General features: G+C 34.5%; 1 protein-coding gene across 2 annotated transcripts in view; it reads left to right on the top strand.

The window, feature by feature from the left end:
• Nucleotides 1-15160, top strand: part of PGAP1 (post-GPI attachment to proteins inositol deacylase 1) — an 84800-nt gene that overhangs the window by 53345 nt on the left and 16295 nt on the right. For both annotated transcript variants that reach the window (XM_011285444.3, XM_045034198.1), the window contains 7 exons: nucleotides 2367-2442; nucleotides 5512-5585; nucleotides 5678-5729; nucleotides 6216-6282; nucleotides 7163-7271; nucleotides 8971-9009; nucleotides 14210-14303. In XM_011285444.3, coding sequence (XP_011283746.2) covers nucleotides 2367-2442; nucleotides 5512-5585; nucleotides 5678-5729; nucleotides 6216-6282; nucleotides 7163-7271; nucleotides 8971-9009; nucleotides 14210-14303 — 511 coding nt within the window. The remainder of the gene's footprint in view (nucleotides 1-2366; nucleotides 2443-5511; nucleotides 5586-5677; nucleotides 5730-6215; nucleotides 6283-7162; nucleotides 7272-8970; nucleotides 9010-14209; nucleotides 14304-15160) is intronic.

Raw genomic sequence — 15160 nt, 5'->3', positions numbered from 1 at the left:
GATAATTCAACACCTTCAATTCTAAAAGCTCTCTTTAGGGGGTTTTCTGTCAGGTAAGTTGGTTTTGAATGAATTAAACATCTTTCCCAAACTTGGAAAGGCCGTCTCTGGAAGAAATGAATGAGCCTTTCACAAATAGGCAGCCTTAGCAGCCTAATGAATATTTAATATGTCTTAATGCTCTTTGGAAAGTACCACTTGCTGACTGTACTGTTACACACCCAGTCTTATAAAATGTTAATTTAGGCCTTTCATAATTTCTCTATATCTGTTATAACCCATCATCAGAAGGATACATATATTTAAATAGTTTGAATTTATTTTTCAGTCAACTGATAATACAATTTTCAATATACAAATATGGAATTACATTTTTTTTATGACAGAAAACAAATAATTAAGTTCATTAGAAAGAGAACCTTGAATTCTTTTCTTGGGTATGGGTTTATTCCATTTTAAAGGGCATAGCCAAATTTTTAAAGCAACAATAAAAATTATATTATTTTAAATACCCGTACAAAGTGATTTAAAATTCTCTGTTGGAGTCCCTGGGTGGCTCAGTTGGTTGAATGTCAGATTCTTGATTTTGACTCAGGTCATAATCTCACAGTTAGTGAGATCAAGCCCCACATCAGGCTCTGGACTGTCAGCTCAGAGCCTGTTTGGGATTCTCTTCCTCTCCATTTGTCTCTGCCCCTCCCTCTCTCGCATGCGCTCTCGCTCAAAATAAATAAACTTAAAAAAATAATAAAGTTAAAATGGTTCTCTGAGGCAATGTCTCACTAAAAATGCTTTGTTAAAAATAAGATGTATAATCCTATTCAGTAAATGATTGCCCTAACCTTGTAACGGTGGTTTTCTATAAGGAAAGTGTCTGATGGTATTCTTGGCCATGTAAGTATAGAAGCAGGGAATAAAGCAAAGCCCCTTGACAAGTATTTCCTTTTATTCCCTTGTGTGCACTGTAGTCAAATAGCATTTTCCCACATCTGCTTTTCACTTTCAGAAACAAAATCCACCTAAGAGGCAAACAAAATAACAATCTATTGAGCTTCAAGCAGAATCCAAGGTGCACTTATTGGAAAACCCTAGGATAAACCTCACTGGCTTTCTACTTCCTATCAACAGCAAACTACTTGCTCACTACAATTAAGCATCAGATTAATTTTTTTCGTTGGCTCCTATAGACCAAAGAAATTTGGTTTCCTTTTGGAAATTATTTTAATGATAACATTCTAATTGCAGACAGCTTAGGGCAAAGTTCCTTTATGCTGTTGTAGAAATGTTTTTATAAAAGAAATGCCATTACAAAAATTTGTAATCATGCCAATGCAACATTTTAATTTTACTTTTTTTGAGATGGCATCTTTTTTGGTATATTTAGGGGCACCTCTGGCTCAGTTGGTTGAGTGTTTGACTCTTGATTTTGACTTGGATCATGATCTCATGCATGGTTCATGGGCTCGAACCCCACATTGGGCTTTTTGCTAATAGCACACAGAGCCTACTTGGGATTCTCTCAAGTTTTTAAACTTAAAAAAAGAAGTTTATTTATTTTGAGACAGAGAGGGTGTACAAGCAGGGGAGGGGCAGAGAGAGGGAGAGAGAGAATCCCAAGCAGGCACCATGCTGTCAGTGCACAGCCCTACACGGGGCTCCATCCCATGAACTGAACCATGGGATCATACCAGAGCTGAAATCAAGAGCCAGACACTTTTAGCCAACTGAACCACCCAGGTGCCCCAAGATAGTATTTGTTTTTCTTGCTTTATACATACTAAACCTTTTTTTCCATTTATTCCAATCACTGTTTAACCTGAAATAATCATACAAATAGCGTTAACGATTGGTAGATGAATGGTAGTATGTCTGCCTCCAAGTCTTTTGTAAGACTTTTCTCTAATTAAAGTGTTGTAGATACATAATAAATATGGGATTTTTACAAAAGTAAATGTAACAAAGTCATTTCTTTTTGACTTTGAAAGTATTCAGAGATTTTTATTTAAATCTCTAATTAATCTTGAGTTAACCTTGGTTCTTAATGCTTTGATCCATCCTTTAAAGTCTTTCTTCTACGAACACCTAAAAGTAACCTGAAGAAAACTGCTATACATCAGCTGTTACACAAATGATCCTCCAATAATTTGTCTATGAAATTAAGATAGTGCATCAGATTTTGTTAGTTTAGTATCCCTCCTTGAGTAATTGTTGGCCATCTAAGTATAGCCAGAGTTAGAATGTGATAGGTAATAACTTCCGCAAAGCTAGTTTATAGACTTTTATTTTCTACTCAAACATCAAGTGAAGATATTTTACTATAAATTTAATTCTATTTTTTTCTAATAAATCAATATTTTATATTTTAGTTTGTTGTGGATTGTGAATTCTTTAAAAAAGAGACGAGAACCATTCAGCTTCCTGTAACTCATCTTTTTTCCTTTGGTAAGTACTTTGATTTTGGAAATCTTAAGAATTGCTTTTATTTTTAACAGAGTGATTTATTTTATGCCAGTCAGTTGCAGTAATGGAGAGACTGTAACATTAAATGTTGTGCGTTTGAAGTATAGTTCTTAGAATAAATATATGATGTGGTTCAGTGTTCTGATTCTTATTTAATACTGGGCCAGCAGGCATCTTTTGAAAATGGAAAGTTTAATTTTCTCCCTAATCATGTACATTTGTTGGTAATCGTGTGTGTGTGTGTGTGTGTGTGTGTGTGTGTGTGTGTGTATGTGTGTTCTTCCATGAATTTATACTACATATTGGCCTTTTTAATAAAATACTACATATTGGCCTTTTTAATAAAATGTTTATTTATAAGTTAGGGGCATCTGGGTGGCTCAGTCGGTTAAGCCCCCAACTCTTGGTTTTAGCTCAGGTCATTATTTCATGGTTCATGGGTTCAAGCGCCATGATGGGCTCCGCACCTGACAGCGTGGACCTGCTTGGGATTCTCTCTCTGCCTCTCCCTTGTGCGCATGCTCTTTCTCTCTCAAAATAAATTAAAAAAAATTTTTAATGTGTATTGTAAGGTATAAATAGCTGCCTGCCGTATGGAAGTTTTAAGATTTCTCTAATTCTTCTATGGTTTCTTTTTCTTTTTCTTTTCTTTTCTTTTCTTTTTTTTTTTTACTGTGGTAAAATACACATAACTAAATATTTTTTTTAATTTTATTTTGAAATAATTTTGAACACTCAGGACAGTTATAGAAAGAGCACAAAATTTTTATATATCCTTCATTCACCTTACCATAAATAATACGATTTTCAAAACTAAGAAATTAGTACAATAGTATTGACCAATTACAGGCTTTATTTGGTTTTCATCAGTTTTTCCACCACTGTTCTCTAGGTTCCCACACTGCATTCAGTTGTCATGTCCTATTCATCTTCTCTAGTCTTTTTTTTTTTTTTCATTTTTTTATTTTTATTTTTTTTCATTTTTTTTTTTACGTTTATTTATTTTTGGGACAGAGAGAGACAGAGCATGAACGGCGGAGGGGCAGAGAGAGAGGGAGACACAGAATCGGAAACAGGCTCCAGGCTCCGAGCCATCAGCCCAGAGCCCGACGCGGGGCTCGAACTCACAGACCGCGAGACCGTGACCTGGCTGAAGTCGGACGCTTAACTGACTGCGCCACCCAGGCGCCCCTCTAGTCTTTTTTTTTTTTAATGTTTATCCATTTTTGAGAGAGAGAAAGAGAGTGTGAAAGGGAGACGGGCAGAGAGAGAGAGGGAGACACAGGATCTGAAGCAGGCTCCAGGCTCTGAGCTGTCAGCACAGAGCCTGACACAGGGCTCTAAATGATGAACCATGAGATCATGACCTGAACTGAAACCAAGAGTCAGACGCTTAACTGACTGAGCCACCCAGACACCCCTAGTCTTTGTTGTTTTTTTTTAATGTTTATTTATTTTTAAGGGGGAGAGCGTGAACAGGAGAGGTACAGAGACAGAGAGGGAGACAGAGGGTCCAAAGCGGAGAGCCCAATGTGGGGCTTAAACTCACAAATCATGACATAATGACCTGAGCCAAAGTCAGATGCTCAACTGACTGAGCCACCCAGGCACCCCATCATCTCTTCTAGTCTTGATAGTGCCTCAGGTTTTCCTTGTCTTTCATAACTTTGACACCTTTTGAAGAGTACTTGTCAGTTTTATAGAATATCGAATATCAAATATTTGGATTTGTCTGATGCTTTCTTATGATTAGATTAAGATTGTGCTTTTTTTAACAAGCATATCACCAAAGCGATGCATACATCTCAGTGTATCATATCATTGCACACATAACTAGCAACGTTAACCTTGATTACTTGGTTAAGGTAGTGTCTGCCAGGTTTCTCCACTGTAAATTTACTCATTTCCTTTTTGTACTTAATAAATATCTTGGGGGGACTACTTTGAGAATATTTAAGTACCCTGTTTATCTTCAAAATAACCCACTAATTTTAGCATCCTTTTTTTTTTTTATTTAAGTTTATTTATTTTGAGAGAGAGAAGGGCAGAAAGAGAGGGAGAGGGAGAATCCCAAGCAGGCTCCGCATTGTCAGCAGAGAGTCCCATGTGGGGCTCAAACTCAGGAACCACGAGATCATGACCTGAGCCGAAGTCAGATGCTTAACCGACTGAGCCGTCAGGCACCCCTGGTTCTTCTAGTCTGAGGCAATTATTACTGGTATTCTGTATTATAATTTTTGTGAAAGTAAAGTTGTCCCTTCTCTATTTATTTACTTACTCAGTTTTTATTTATGTCAGTATGACTCATGGATATTTACTTTATTCATTCTATTATATTTAAATGTTTTTATTTATTTTTGAGAGAGAGAAAGAGCACAAGTGGGGGAGGGGCAGAGAGAGAGATGGAGACACAGAATCCAAAGCAGGCCTCAGACATGGCACTAGAAATCGTGAACCACAAGGTCATGACCTGAAGTCGGCTGCTTAACCGACTGAGCCACCCAGGCTCATTGGATTATAATTTAATACTATCATTACATTTTTTTTTTTTAAGTTGTTCCAGTATTGGATATTAAGAGCTCATTTTAGATTGGCTCCTTACCCTTTTGGCATGACCCACCCATTCTTAAAATATATTTTTTTAGTATTCCATTTGTTTAAAGAATCTGTTACTTGAGAGAGGAAACTTCCTTTTCCTTTAGATTTTTATCCCTCACCCACCTTATTTATTTATTTATTTATTTTTGGTAAAAAGGAAACTCTGAATCACTCATCTCATTAAAGATAACAAACTTCTAAGAGATCTACCAAGAAAGCATACCTTTTTGAAATTGGAAATTTATACTTGACTTTTTAAAATACATACATTATAAATGTTAGCTAGAGTTTATTAAAGGAGGATAGGATTTTTAGTTCACTCCTCCATACCAGAAATGAAAATCTTTAAACTCTTTTTTAAGATTAAAAATGTGCTAGCATTATTAAGCAATCAGTACTTTTTAAAAAAAATTCTTTGGTGTTCTAAGTAATACAATGCTTTCAATTCAACAGGACTCTCTTCAAGGAAAGTGTTATTAAATACAAGTGGCCTGTTTTATAATATAGAACTTCTAAACTTTGGACAGGTAATTATCCTGATTATAACAAGGTTTTACTTTACTATGTAATTAAGCAAACAAATAAACTTTTATTTTTTTGTTTTTGTTTTGCTTATTAGATATACCAAGCTTTTAAAATCAACGTAGTGAGCAAGTGCTCAGGAGTAAAAGGTAAGTGTATTTTCTGAGAAGAATAGTATTGTCATTTGAAGAATCGGTAGGTCTTTACTTGAATTTTCTGTAGTGCTTATTATTTTGTGTATTTATGTGAATTAAAATTAAATAAATGATAGTAGAAAAACTGTTTATGTTTCCAACAGATTTAACACAGACCCTTTCTTAACACTAAGCATCTTCAACTGTATCAGTTTAAATATCCACATTTTTTAAAAATACTATATATCTTTCTGTCTCACTATAGTAATTCAGGTTTAGCTTTTTTTCAGTTTCTTAGTATTTCCCATATGCTTTAATATCTCTTTTAAGTCTAATTAAACATTATTAGTTAATAATTCTCCATAATTTCTTATGTGATATAATTCTTACTGGTTATTTTTTATGAAATGGGTAACTGTAGTTAGTTAGGTATTATAGTAGTTTATGTAACATTTAATGTAATATAAGGTTAGTAACATGTATTCCTTTATGTTTTCACAGAAGAAATAACTAGTATCTATAAACTTCATATTCCTTGGTCTTATGAGGATTCACTAACTATTGCACAGTAAGTATATTAAAGAATTTATCTTAAACTTTGGTGTTTTTGAATAATATATATTCTGTTTATTTAAATCATAGTGAAATTTTAATGAAACTAAGTGCCTCTTAATAAAATGTAACTATCCTTTATGTAGCATTGTGCTCATAAGATAATGTAGTATTCTTACCTAAATGATCTAGAATTTAAACCTTACTAGGGGCACCTGGGTGGCTCAGTCAGTTGCGCGGCCGACTTCGGCTCAGGTCACGATCTCGCGGTCTGTGAGTTCAAGCCCCGCGTCGGGCGCTATGCTGACAGCTTGGAGCCTGGAGCCTGTTTCCGATTCTATGTCTCCCTCTCTCTGACCCTCCCCCGTTCATGCTCTGTCTCTCCTTGTCTCAAAAATAAAAATAAATGTTAAAAAAAAAAAAATTTAAACCTTACTTGCTTGGAACATCAACCCCTTCCTAAACCATCCTCCAACTTCTCTCCTAGTTGAATGAGCAAATGACTGTGATAGGATTGGAAAAGTGTCCCATTTTTTTTTTAAATTTTTTTTTTCAACGTTTATTTATTTTTGGGACAGAGAGAGACAGAGCATGAACGGGGGAGGGGCAGAGAGAGAGGGAGACACAGAATCGGAAACAGGCTCCAGGCTCTGAGCCATCAGCCCAGAGCCCGACGTGGGGCTCGAACTCACGGACCGCGAGATCGTGACCTGGCTGAAGTCGGACGCTTAACCGACTACGCCACCCAGGCGCCCCAAAAGTGTCCCATTTTTAATAACATGTCTGACATGTGTCTTCCTCTCCATTCTGTCATTGTGTTGTACAAGGATTGAGTTAGCCATGGTTATTTAACAGTATTTTGTATTTGAGAAATGATACTTGAATTATCTTTTCAGGGTACCATCTTCCACAGAAATTTCTCTGAAACTCCATATTGCTCAACCAGAAAACGAGAGCCAGGTAGCATTATTAAAAATGTACACATCTTCAGACTGTCAGTATGAAGTAAGTTGTATGTTTGCTTAATTTTTAAGATTTAGTTATAGAATAAATAGGAAATATATTTTTATATTAGTCTCAGATATATGGCAATGTGGAAGCCAATAAATACACAAAATAGACATTTATGATGCTTTAAATATTCTGCATTTTGCCTGTTAGCACCACCCTAGTATTTTCCTAGGTAGACTATTAAAAATATACATCTTAATAAATAGTAGAAAATAAGCAAAAAATTGAGACTGTAGACTAACCTTCTAAATTTAGAAACCCAAAGTCCAAAATCCTCTGTAAATTGAAGAATATCATGAAATCAGCTGACACGGCTTTTCTGCAATAATTGACATGATGTGTATTGGTTTCCAGCTCTATTGGATAAGCTTAAGAATTTTCTTTCCTTTTCATTAGCTTTTTAAATCTGTTAGTCATTAATGTGCAATGTAGTGCCTATTGTGTTTTGTTTTAACAACCAACAGATCTCTGCTATAAGAGAAGGGAAATAGACTTGAGCAACATTTACCCTTATGGATTCATGGACTACAAGAGTCCCTATGTATCCAAATATGCCAGGTTCTAAGGATTCCAGGTTTAAGGGATTGAAGTATATTTACATTTAATGGTGGTTTCTGGTTTATGTGAAATAACTTCTTTCCATGCAATTCCTTTCAATCAACCTTATTTGGATTCTTCATTAGAATTGACTTTCTTGGAGTAAACTAGAATTGGTAGGTTACATGAATAGAATCTGTTCGTAGCAACAAGTTTCAGTTGAACCTAAATTATGAGTTATTTTAGATTTCATGGAATTTATTATTGGTTTGGTATCTTCATTGTTTCTAACATTGAAGGATTTTGTAGGGCTGTAATGGTTTTTAACATGTCTTCATAGTTCTAATAGTGATAGTGAGAATTGCATAATAATTTGGCTCCATGTACTGCACACTCTGAAAATGTCAATATTTTTTAACTACTTTACATTTTTAAAAAGTCAGTATTATAAATAGCCATTTTATAATTTCCTTATGAAATACATATTTCCTTTTCCCAGACTTGCTAATATCAAAAAGGGTATATTTATGTATATTAGAGATAATTAATGATGAATTTCTTTTTAATACATTGTTTTGGCTTAAATTTTACCAAATACACTCCATTTGTTCCTGGTCTTATATCATGTGAAACTTGTTTTTATGAAATTTACTCAGAATTGGCTTAGCTTAACTATACTTAGTGCTGTACAGTTGTAGGTTTGAGGTTTTAAAATATCAGTTATGTAGTAGGTTAATTTGTGCCTAATTGTTCAGACATATGTATAGCTTCTGGACTCAATCAGTAAATTCCTTTAGATTATATAACCCAATACTAAGATTCTGGTTAATCAAAAATTCTAGTTAGTAAAGGGTTACCTATCACATGTACCATAGCATTCATCCAATTATCAAAGAATTAGAAGGAAAATATATTGAATAATAAAACTATACTTATTATTATTTATATTCATATTTATTTATAATAAACTTACTTATTGCAAGTTAAAATTTCTGGTTCAGAGGATCCTTTTAAGACTGTAAGTGCCTTTAAGTTGGTTATTATAAAAAAATTAACGATTGTGTTTAGTGATGTGCAGAAGTGTTCAATTTAATAAAATGTGAAGTAGAAGAGTTTAGGAGAAATAACCTCTTTTTTTATGATTATTTTAAACTAGGTGACAGTTAAGACTTCCTTTTCACAAATTCTTGGACAGGTAAGAGATTCCTGGTTGATTATTGATTGCCTTGTAAATAGATACTATAAGGCATACGTTACAAACTTTTTCTATAAAAGGGCCAGATAATGAAATATTTTAACATACCAAATATGGTCTCTTGCTGCTGCTACTGCTACAGTTGCTTCTTCCCCACCCCCCCACCCCCCCCCCAATCTTTTTCCATTTCCTTCTTTCTCCTGCTTTAATAAAATCCAAAAACCATTCTTCACAGATAGGTCATAGTTGGCCACCCCTGGCTTTAAGGTGATGGTTTCATTCCTAAGAATTGAGAGCTGATTCTTGATTTGCAAACAAACTAATATTTTTGGCTAAATGAATGTCTTATAAAGATTTTATGTTGCTCATACTGTGCTATAAGTCATAATCCAATAAAATTTTAGACTCTCATATAAACAAACATTTTCAAATGACTTTTTATGTTGTGTGTGCTTAGTTTGTAAAAAATAAAAAGTAAATTATATTAAAAATAAATATGTTGGAGTGCCCGGGTGGCTCAGTCGGGATGTGCACAGCTCTTGATTTCAGCTCAAGTCTTGATCTCCTGGTTTGTGAGAGCGAACTTCATGTCAGGCTCTGCACTGACAGCCTGCTTAGGATTCTCTCCCTCATTCTGTGCTCCTCCCCGACTCACACATGTGCTCACTCTCTCAAAATAAATAAACTTTAATAAATAAATAAAAACATGTTGAAATATTTTAAATTCTTTTGGTGAGTATAATTCATAAGCAAATAGTGTTACAAAAATAACTTATCAAGTAACAATTACTGAATTATTCAGCATCATTATAATTTGCAGAATTGTATAACCTGTTATATTTATGTATAACATAAATAATAGTATTGATTAGTCAGAAAAATTATATAGTGGTTTTAAAATTGACTAAAATTTTTTTGTGCTTTCTATTAATTTTACTTTATTTTTTGGTCTGTTGTGTTTTGTAATTCGGGCAGAGCAGAATTTTTAAGACTTAACTCATTCTATATTTATAAAATTTACAAACCAAAATTAAATTCAAAATTTTTTTACATGCATTATCTCATCTGATTCTCACAGCAACCTGGTGAGAGCTAGATTGTAATTATTTTTAAATTTGTGATCATTGGAAATTTTAAGTTAATATGTCAAATGTGCTACATTAGGAAGAGAAGATTAAATGTTGGTATAAATTGGAAAATAGCATCATGGATGATAGTTCTAAGAAATATTCTAGATTGTTAAGGGACCTTTATTAAGAAAAATTATGCCTTGGAATATAGGGGAAGAATTGATGCTGTTGTATATTTAGTATGTCCAGAAGGCATGTTAGTGTATACAGTGATATAGGCTGAGGATATAACATACTCTCTTACCCATGTCATCCCCGTGGCTCATAATTCAGATTAGTGACCAAAAAAGTCAAGTTAGCTTGATACTTGATAGCAAAGCATAATTATCTGTCCACCAAAGAAGGATATGCTAGTATTCTTGCTTAGGCATGGAAATTTATCTAAAAAAACAAGATATGTAGGTGTTACAGAATCAATGGTGGATACTTTTTTTAAATGTCAAAGAATTTTTGGTAATTAAGTTCTCAGATTACTGGAAAGATACCAGATGCTCTTTCTTCATGTTTGTTTAAAAATTTAGCTTGAGAACAGGAGAATGAATTGAAGTTGTATATATCATTCATACATATTTTCAGTGTTGCTGATTCAAAGAAGACTGAGAAGAAGAATAAAGAGAAAGCTTGCTTGAGAGAATCTTCAGCTTCTGATTAGACAGTTTTCCGTAAAATTAATTTTTTTTCCAGAAAAAGGAAAGAGAAAATTATTTACATACTCTTTAGTCTACTCTAATGAAAGAGAGGACAAAAAATAAACCAGAAGTTACTTTCTCAACAGAATTATATAAATTAGTAAATCATTTTGGTATAGGATAAAGTCTAATGTTGCCAAATCTTTAGGTCTTAAGAGAAGCTGGAAGTCTGGATTTTTAGATTAAATTTTTTTTTAATTTTTTTAATCTTTATTTATTTATTTTTTAACATTTATTCATTTTTGAGACTGAAAGAGAGCATGAGCAGGGGAGGGGCAGAGAGAGTGGGAGACATAGAATCTGAAGCAGGCTCCAGGCTCTGAGCTGTCAGCACAGAATCTGACACGGGGCTTGAGTGTATGGACCATGAGATCATGACCCAGGCTGAAGTCAGACTCTTAACTGACTGAGCCACCCAGGTGCCCCATAATCTTTATTTATTTTTGAGAGAGAGACAGAGTGCAAGTGGGGGAGGAACAGAGAGAGAGAGGGAGACACAGAATCCAAAGGAGACTTCAAACTCTGAGCTGTCAGCACAGAGCCCAACATGGGGCTTGAACTCACAAACAGAGAGATCATGACCTAGCGGAAGTCAGATGCTTAACCGACTGAGCCACCCAGGGTGCCCCTTTTTAAAAAATTTTTTAATGTGGGCCTCTAATTTGAAATGTAAAGAAACACTGTGCCAAATACTAAACCAAATGAACCATGTCTACAATTTAAATATGATCTATGAAAGCCAATTTAAGATTGTTGGATTATATTTTATATGAGCTATATCTGTGGCCCAGTATAATACTTAATACTCAACAATGACAGTCACTACAAAGAACTTATATTCAGAATACTATATAAGAAGTCTTAGGAGATTTCCAAAGATAGTGAAGAGCATTAAAAGTTAATAATAACAGCTAATATTTTCTGATCCACCTATGTGTGCCAGTTACTATTCCAAATACTTTATACAGAGGAACACATTTAAGCCTCAAACTCCCTGTGAGATAAGTGCTGTTTATCTCCATTTTACTAATAAAGACAGAGAAAAAGAGGGTAAAGTAACTTGCCCAAGGACACAGCGCTAGTGAGAGGCAGAGCTGTAGTCTAAACCCAGGAGTCTGACTCTAAGGCTGAATGCTGCTTAACTTTCCTTCTATGCTATTGATAATTAAAGAATGCTATATATTTCCTAGCATGTCATTAGCAGGCGTTGAGTATCACTTAGTAATAGAAAAATGACCTTTTCCCCTTTGCTCAACTCTTCTCCTTCCACTCAAAGCTATAATTGTAAATTATGAGTATAGGCAGTAAGTGGGGTTTTCTTTTTGAGTCTTTCTAATCTTAACCTGGAAATCCATGAAGGAGATTCAGGGAGACCTTGAGCTTCTTGAAATTTTACATGCCATTTTGTGTAAACATGCATTTCCATGGCTTTCATCAGATTGCCAGGAGAGTCTATACATTTTTTTTTTAATACGGTGGTTGGAGAACATGCTTTAAGGTAAATTTCTTTTAAAACTTCAACATTAAAAGGTGCTTACATAGAAGAATAAATCTTTTTTATGCTGAAAAATAAAACTTTAACATTAAAAGAATTTAACACTTTCTTTTTGTTGTATTTATATATTTTTATAGAAATTAGATTAGCTGATAGATGTCTTGAGGCACTAACATAATGGTTATGAATTTAGTCTCTGAGTTAAATCCCATTCCACACAATTTCCAAAGACACTAAAGGACCTAAGAGCCTTATACAGGCATACCTCAGAAAAAGGGTCCATGGAGCATTAGTGTTATTTTGGTAGATGCAAGCAAAAGATTAGGAGTAGATAAAGAGGAGAGATAGTACATCAAGCTCTTGAGAAGTTTAGCAACGAGAGGGAAGAAAAAGGCAGTAACTAGAGAGAGAAGGGGAGTAGAGTGAAGGGAAGGTGTTGTCACTGTTCTGAGGGTGAGACTTGAATTTGTTTAAATGTCAGTGGCTAAGTGAGTAAATGAATACCCTGGAATTCCATTGCCTCATCTGTCCTTAAAACTCCAGGACTTTGAAGTTAAAGCACCTAATGATACTGAAGTGTTAAATTGTTAATGAGATTACAGCAAAGTCACTACATTGTAAACTCCTTAGTGCTCACCCTTATATTCCCAGTGCCAAGCACATTGAGCGCAGTACATAGATGGAACACTTTCTAAATTGGGAAAGACCAAATAAATTAGATTTTCATAGTCATTTATCTATGAATAATTTTTGACTTTAGTTCCATTTACATAAAAACAGCTCATCCCTCCCTTCCCCCCTTAAACAGCTCCCTATTTAAGAAATATTAACAGGGTTATACTTGGAGTTGTGAGTTCAGTTCCACCACAATAATGCAAATATTATAATAAAGCAAGTCAAATGACATAAAAGTACATATAAAAGTTATGTTTACACTATACTGCAGTCCATTAAGTGTGTAATGGTATTATGTCTAAAAAAAACTATGCATACCTTAATTTTTAAATCTTTATTGCTGCTAAAAAATGTTAACCATTATTTGAGCTTTCCATGAGTCGTCATTAATCATCATAGATCATTATAACAAACATAATAATGAAAAAGTTTGAGATATTGTGAGAATTATCAAAAGTGACAGACACCAAGTGAGCAAATTCTGTTGCAAAAATGGTACCAGTAAACTTCCTCAGTGTCAGTTGCCACGAACCTCCAATTTGTAAGAAAAAAAACAAAACACAAACACAATAATCTGCAAAGTACAATGAAGCAAAACAATAAAATGAGGTATGCCTATAATAGCTAATATTTTTTGATAGCTTTTCATGTTTAAGTTAATATTCTAAATGCTTTACACAAATGAACATCTTTAAACCTGAAAACACCTATAAGGTAAGTACTGCTCTTGCCTCCATTTTACTGATGAGAAATTTGCTTGTCTTTTATGTTTTTAATTGTGCAAGTTACTTGGGCTCCCTGTTCCTGAATTTCTTCATTTGTAAAACAGGGATAAGAATTACCTCAAAGGATTTTTAGGAGGAGAACATGAGATAATGCATATAAAATGTTTAGTATCAAACCTGAAACATATTAAATACATGCTCACCAAATGTACCTTGTAAGAAAACTTCGTAACATACATATGCTGCTTAATTATATATATTTTTTGTTACACCTTTACGAAAAAATCTGATAACATGTTTCTAGCATGCTGTATATTCTTCACATTTATTTTACTTAGAGTTTTGGTATCCATTACTGGAAGTATACTGCTGTGGCAATGTCAGGAAAGATGAAACGAAGAAAGACATTTTTATTTCATGTGAAAGTACATTTATTTCATTAACACAAATATTCAAAAGTTGCCTTTTGATTTGCCTGTTTTCTAGGTAGTTAGATTTCATGGTGGAGCTCTTCCTGCTTATGTTACATCTAGTATCCTTCTTGCTTATGGAGGACAGTTGTACTCTCTTTTCTCAACAGGTAAGAATGTTTCTATTCCTCCTCTCTCTCTCCCTTTCTTTAATGCTTCAGTTCTACTTATTTATCTGTCATGTGGTTAAGGAATACCTCAATTTCTTGAAAATTTATGACCTATCTCTTAAGTTTACAAGGGTTTGAGATCCTCTAGTTTTAGGAAATACCCAAGAAGATTCCTTACTGGGCTTTTGCAGTAAGGAAAAGATACTTTTGTGTCTGAAGTTTTTCCCTCTCTTCTGAGGATGTCTTAACAGGTGGAGTCTCACTGATGGGGATTTTGTTCTTCATTCCATTCCTGGTGCCTAACATAGTGTCAAGCACATAGTAGGCATTCAGCATATTATTTGGGCTGTTATCAGCTGTATCAGGTTCTGGCACACTGAATGGAATAATTGAGAGTTAATCTTAATAAAGGGACTATTTGAAAGGTATGTGATGGGTTAGGGGAAACCAACAAGAAATGATAAAATGCCAGATTAGCAACAGATCCATCTGATACTCCTCAGGACTAGGGCAAGAGAGGGAGCAAGCCTAGAGAGAGCTATACGAGAGGGCAGCATTACTGCAGCTCCAGCCACTGTCAGCAGGGAGAAAGATGGGGAAGTAAATACACTAACCTTATTTCCTCTTATCTTCCAGTGCCTATCATTCACTGAACCGAAGTCAGCCTCCCAGAATTCAGAGCAAAGTAAAGGGTGGCAATGGAATGGATCTGGAGAGGCAAATACAGAATAGACACTACATTGCACAAAACCTTCCCTAGTCTATTGCAATTAGAATAGTTTCCCAGGAGCCTACTTTGTAAGGCCCTCACACACTTGTTGGGCTTGGATAGTAAGAGATAGGAAGAGAGTAGGACC

Source organism: Felis catus, chromosome C1, assembly GCF_018350175.1.
Source record: "Felis catus isolate Fca126 chromosome C1, F.catus_Fca126_mat1.0, whole genome shotgun sequence".
NCBI lineage: Eukaryota > Metazoa > Chordata > Mammalia > Carnivora > Felidae > Felis > Felis catus.
The sequence above is the reverse complement of the archived record's forward strand: the minus strand, read 5'-3'. Positions and strand labels throughout refer to the sequence as shown.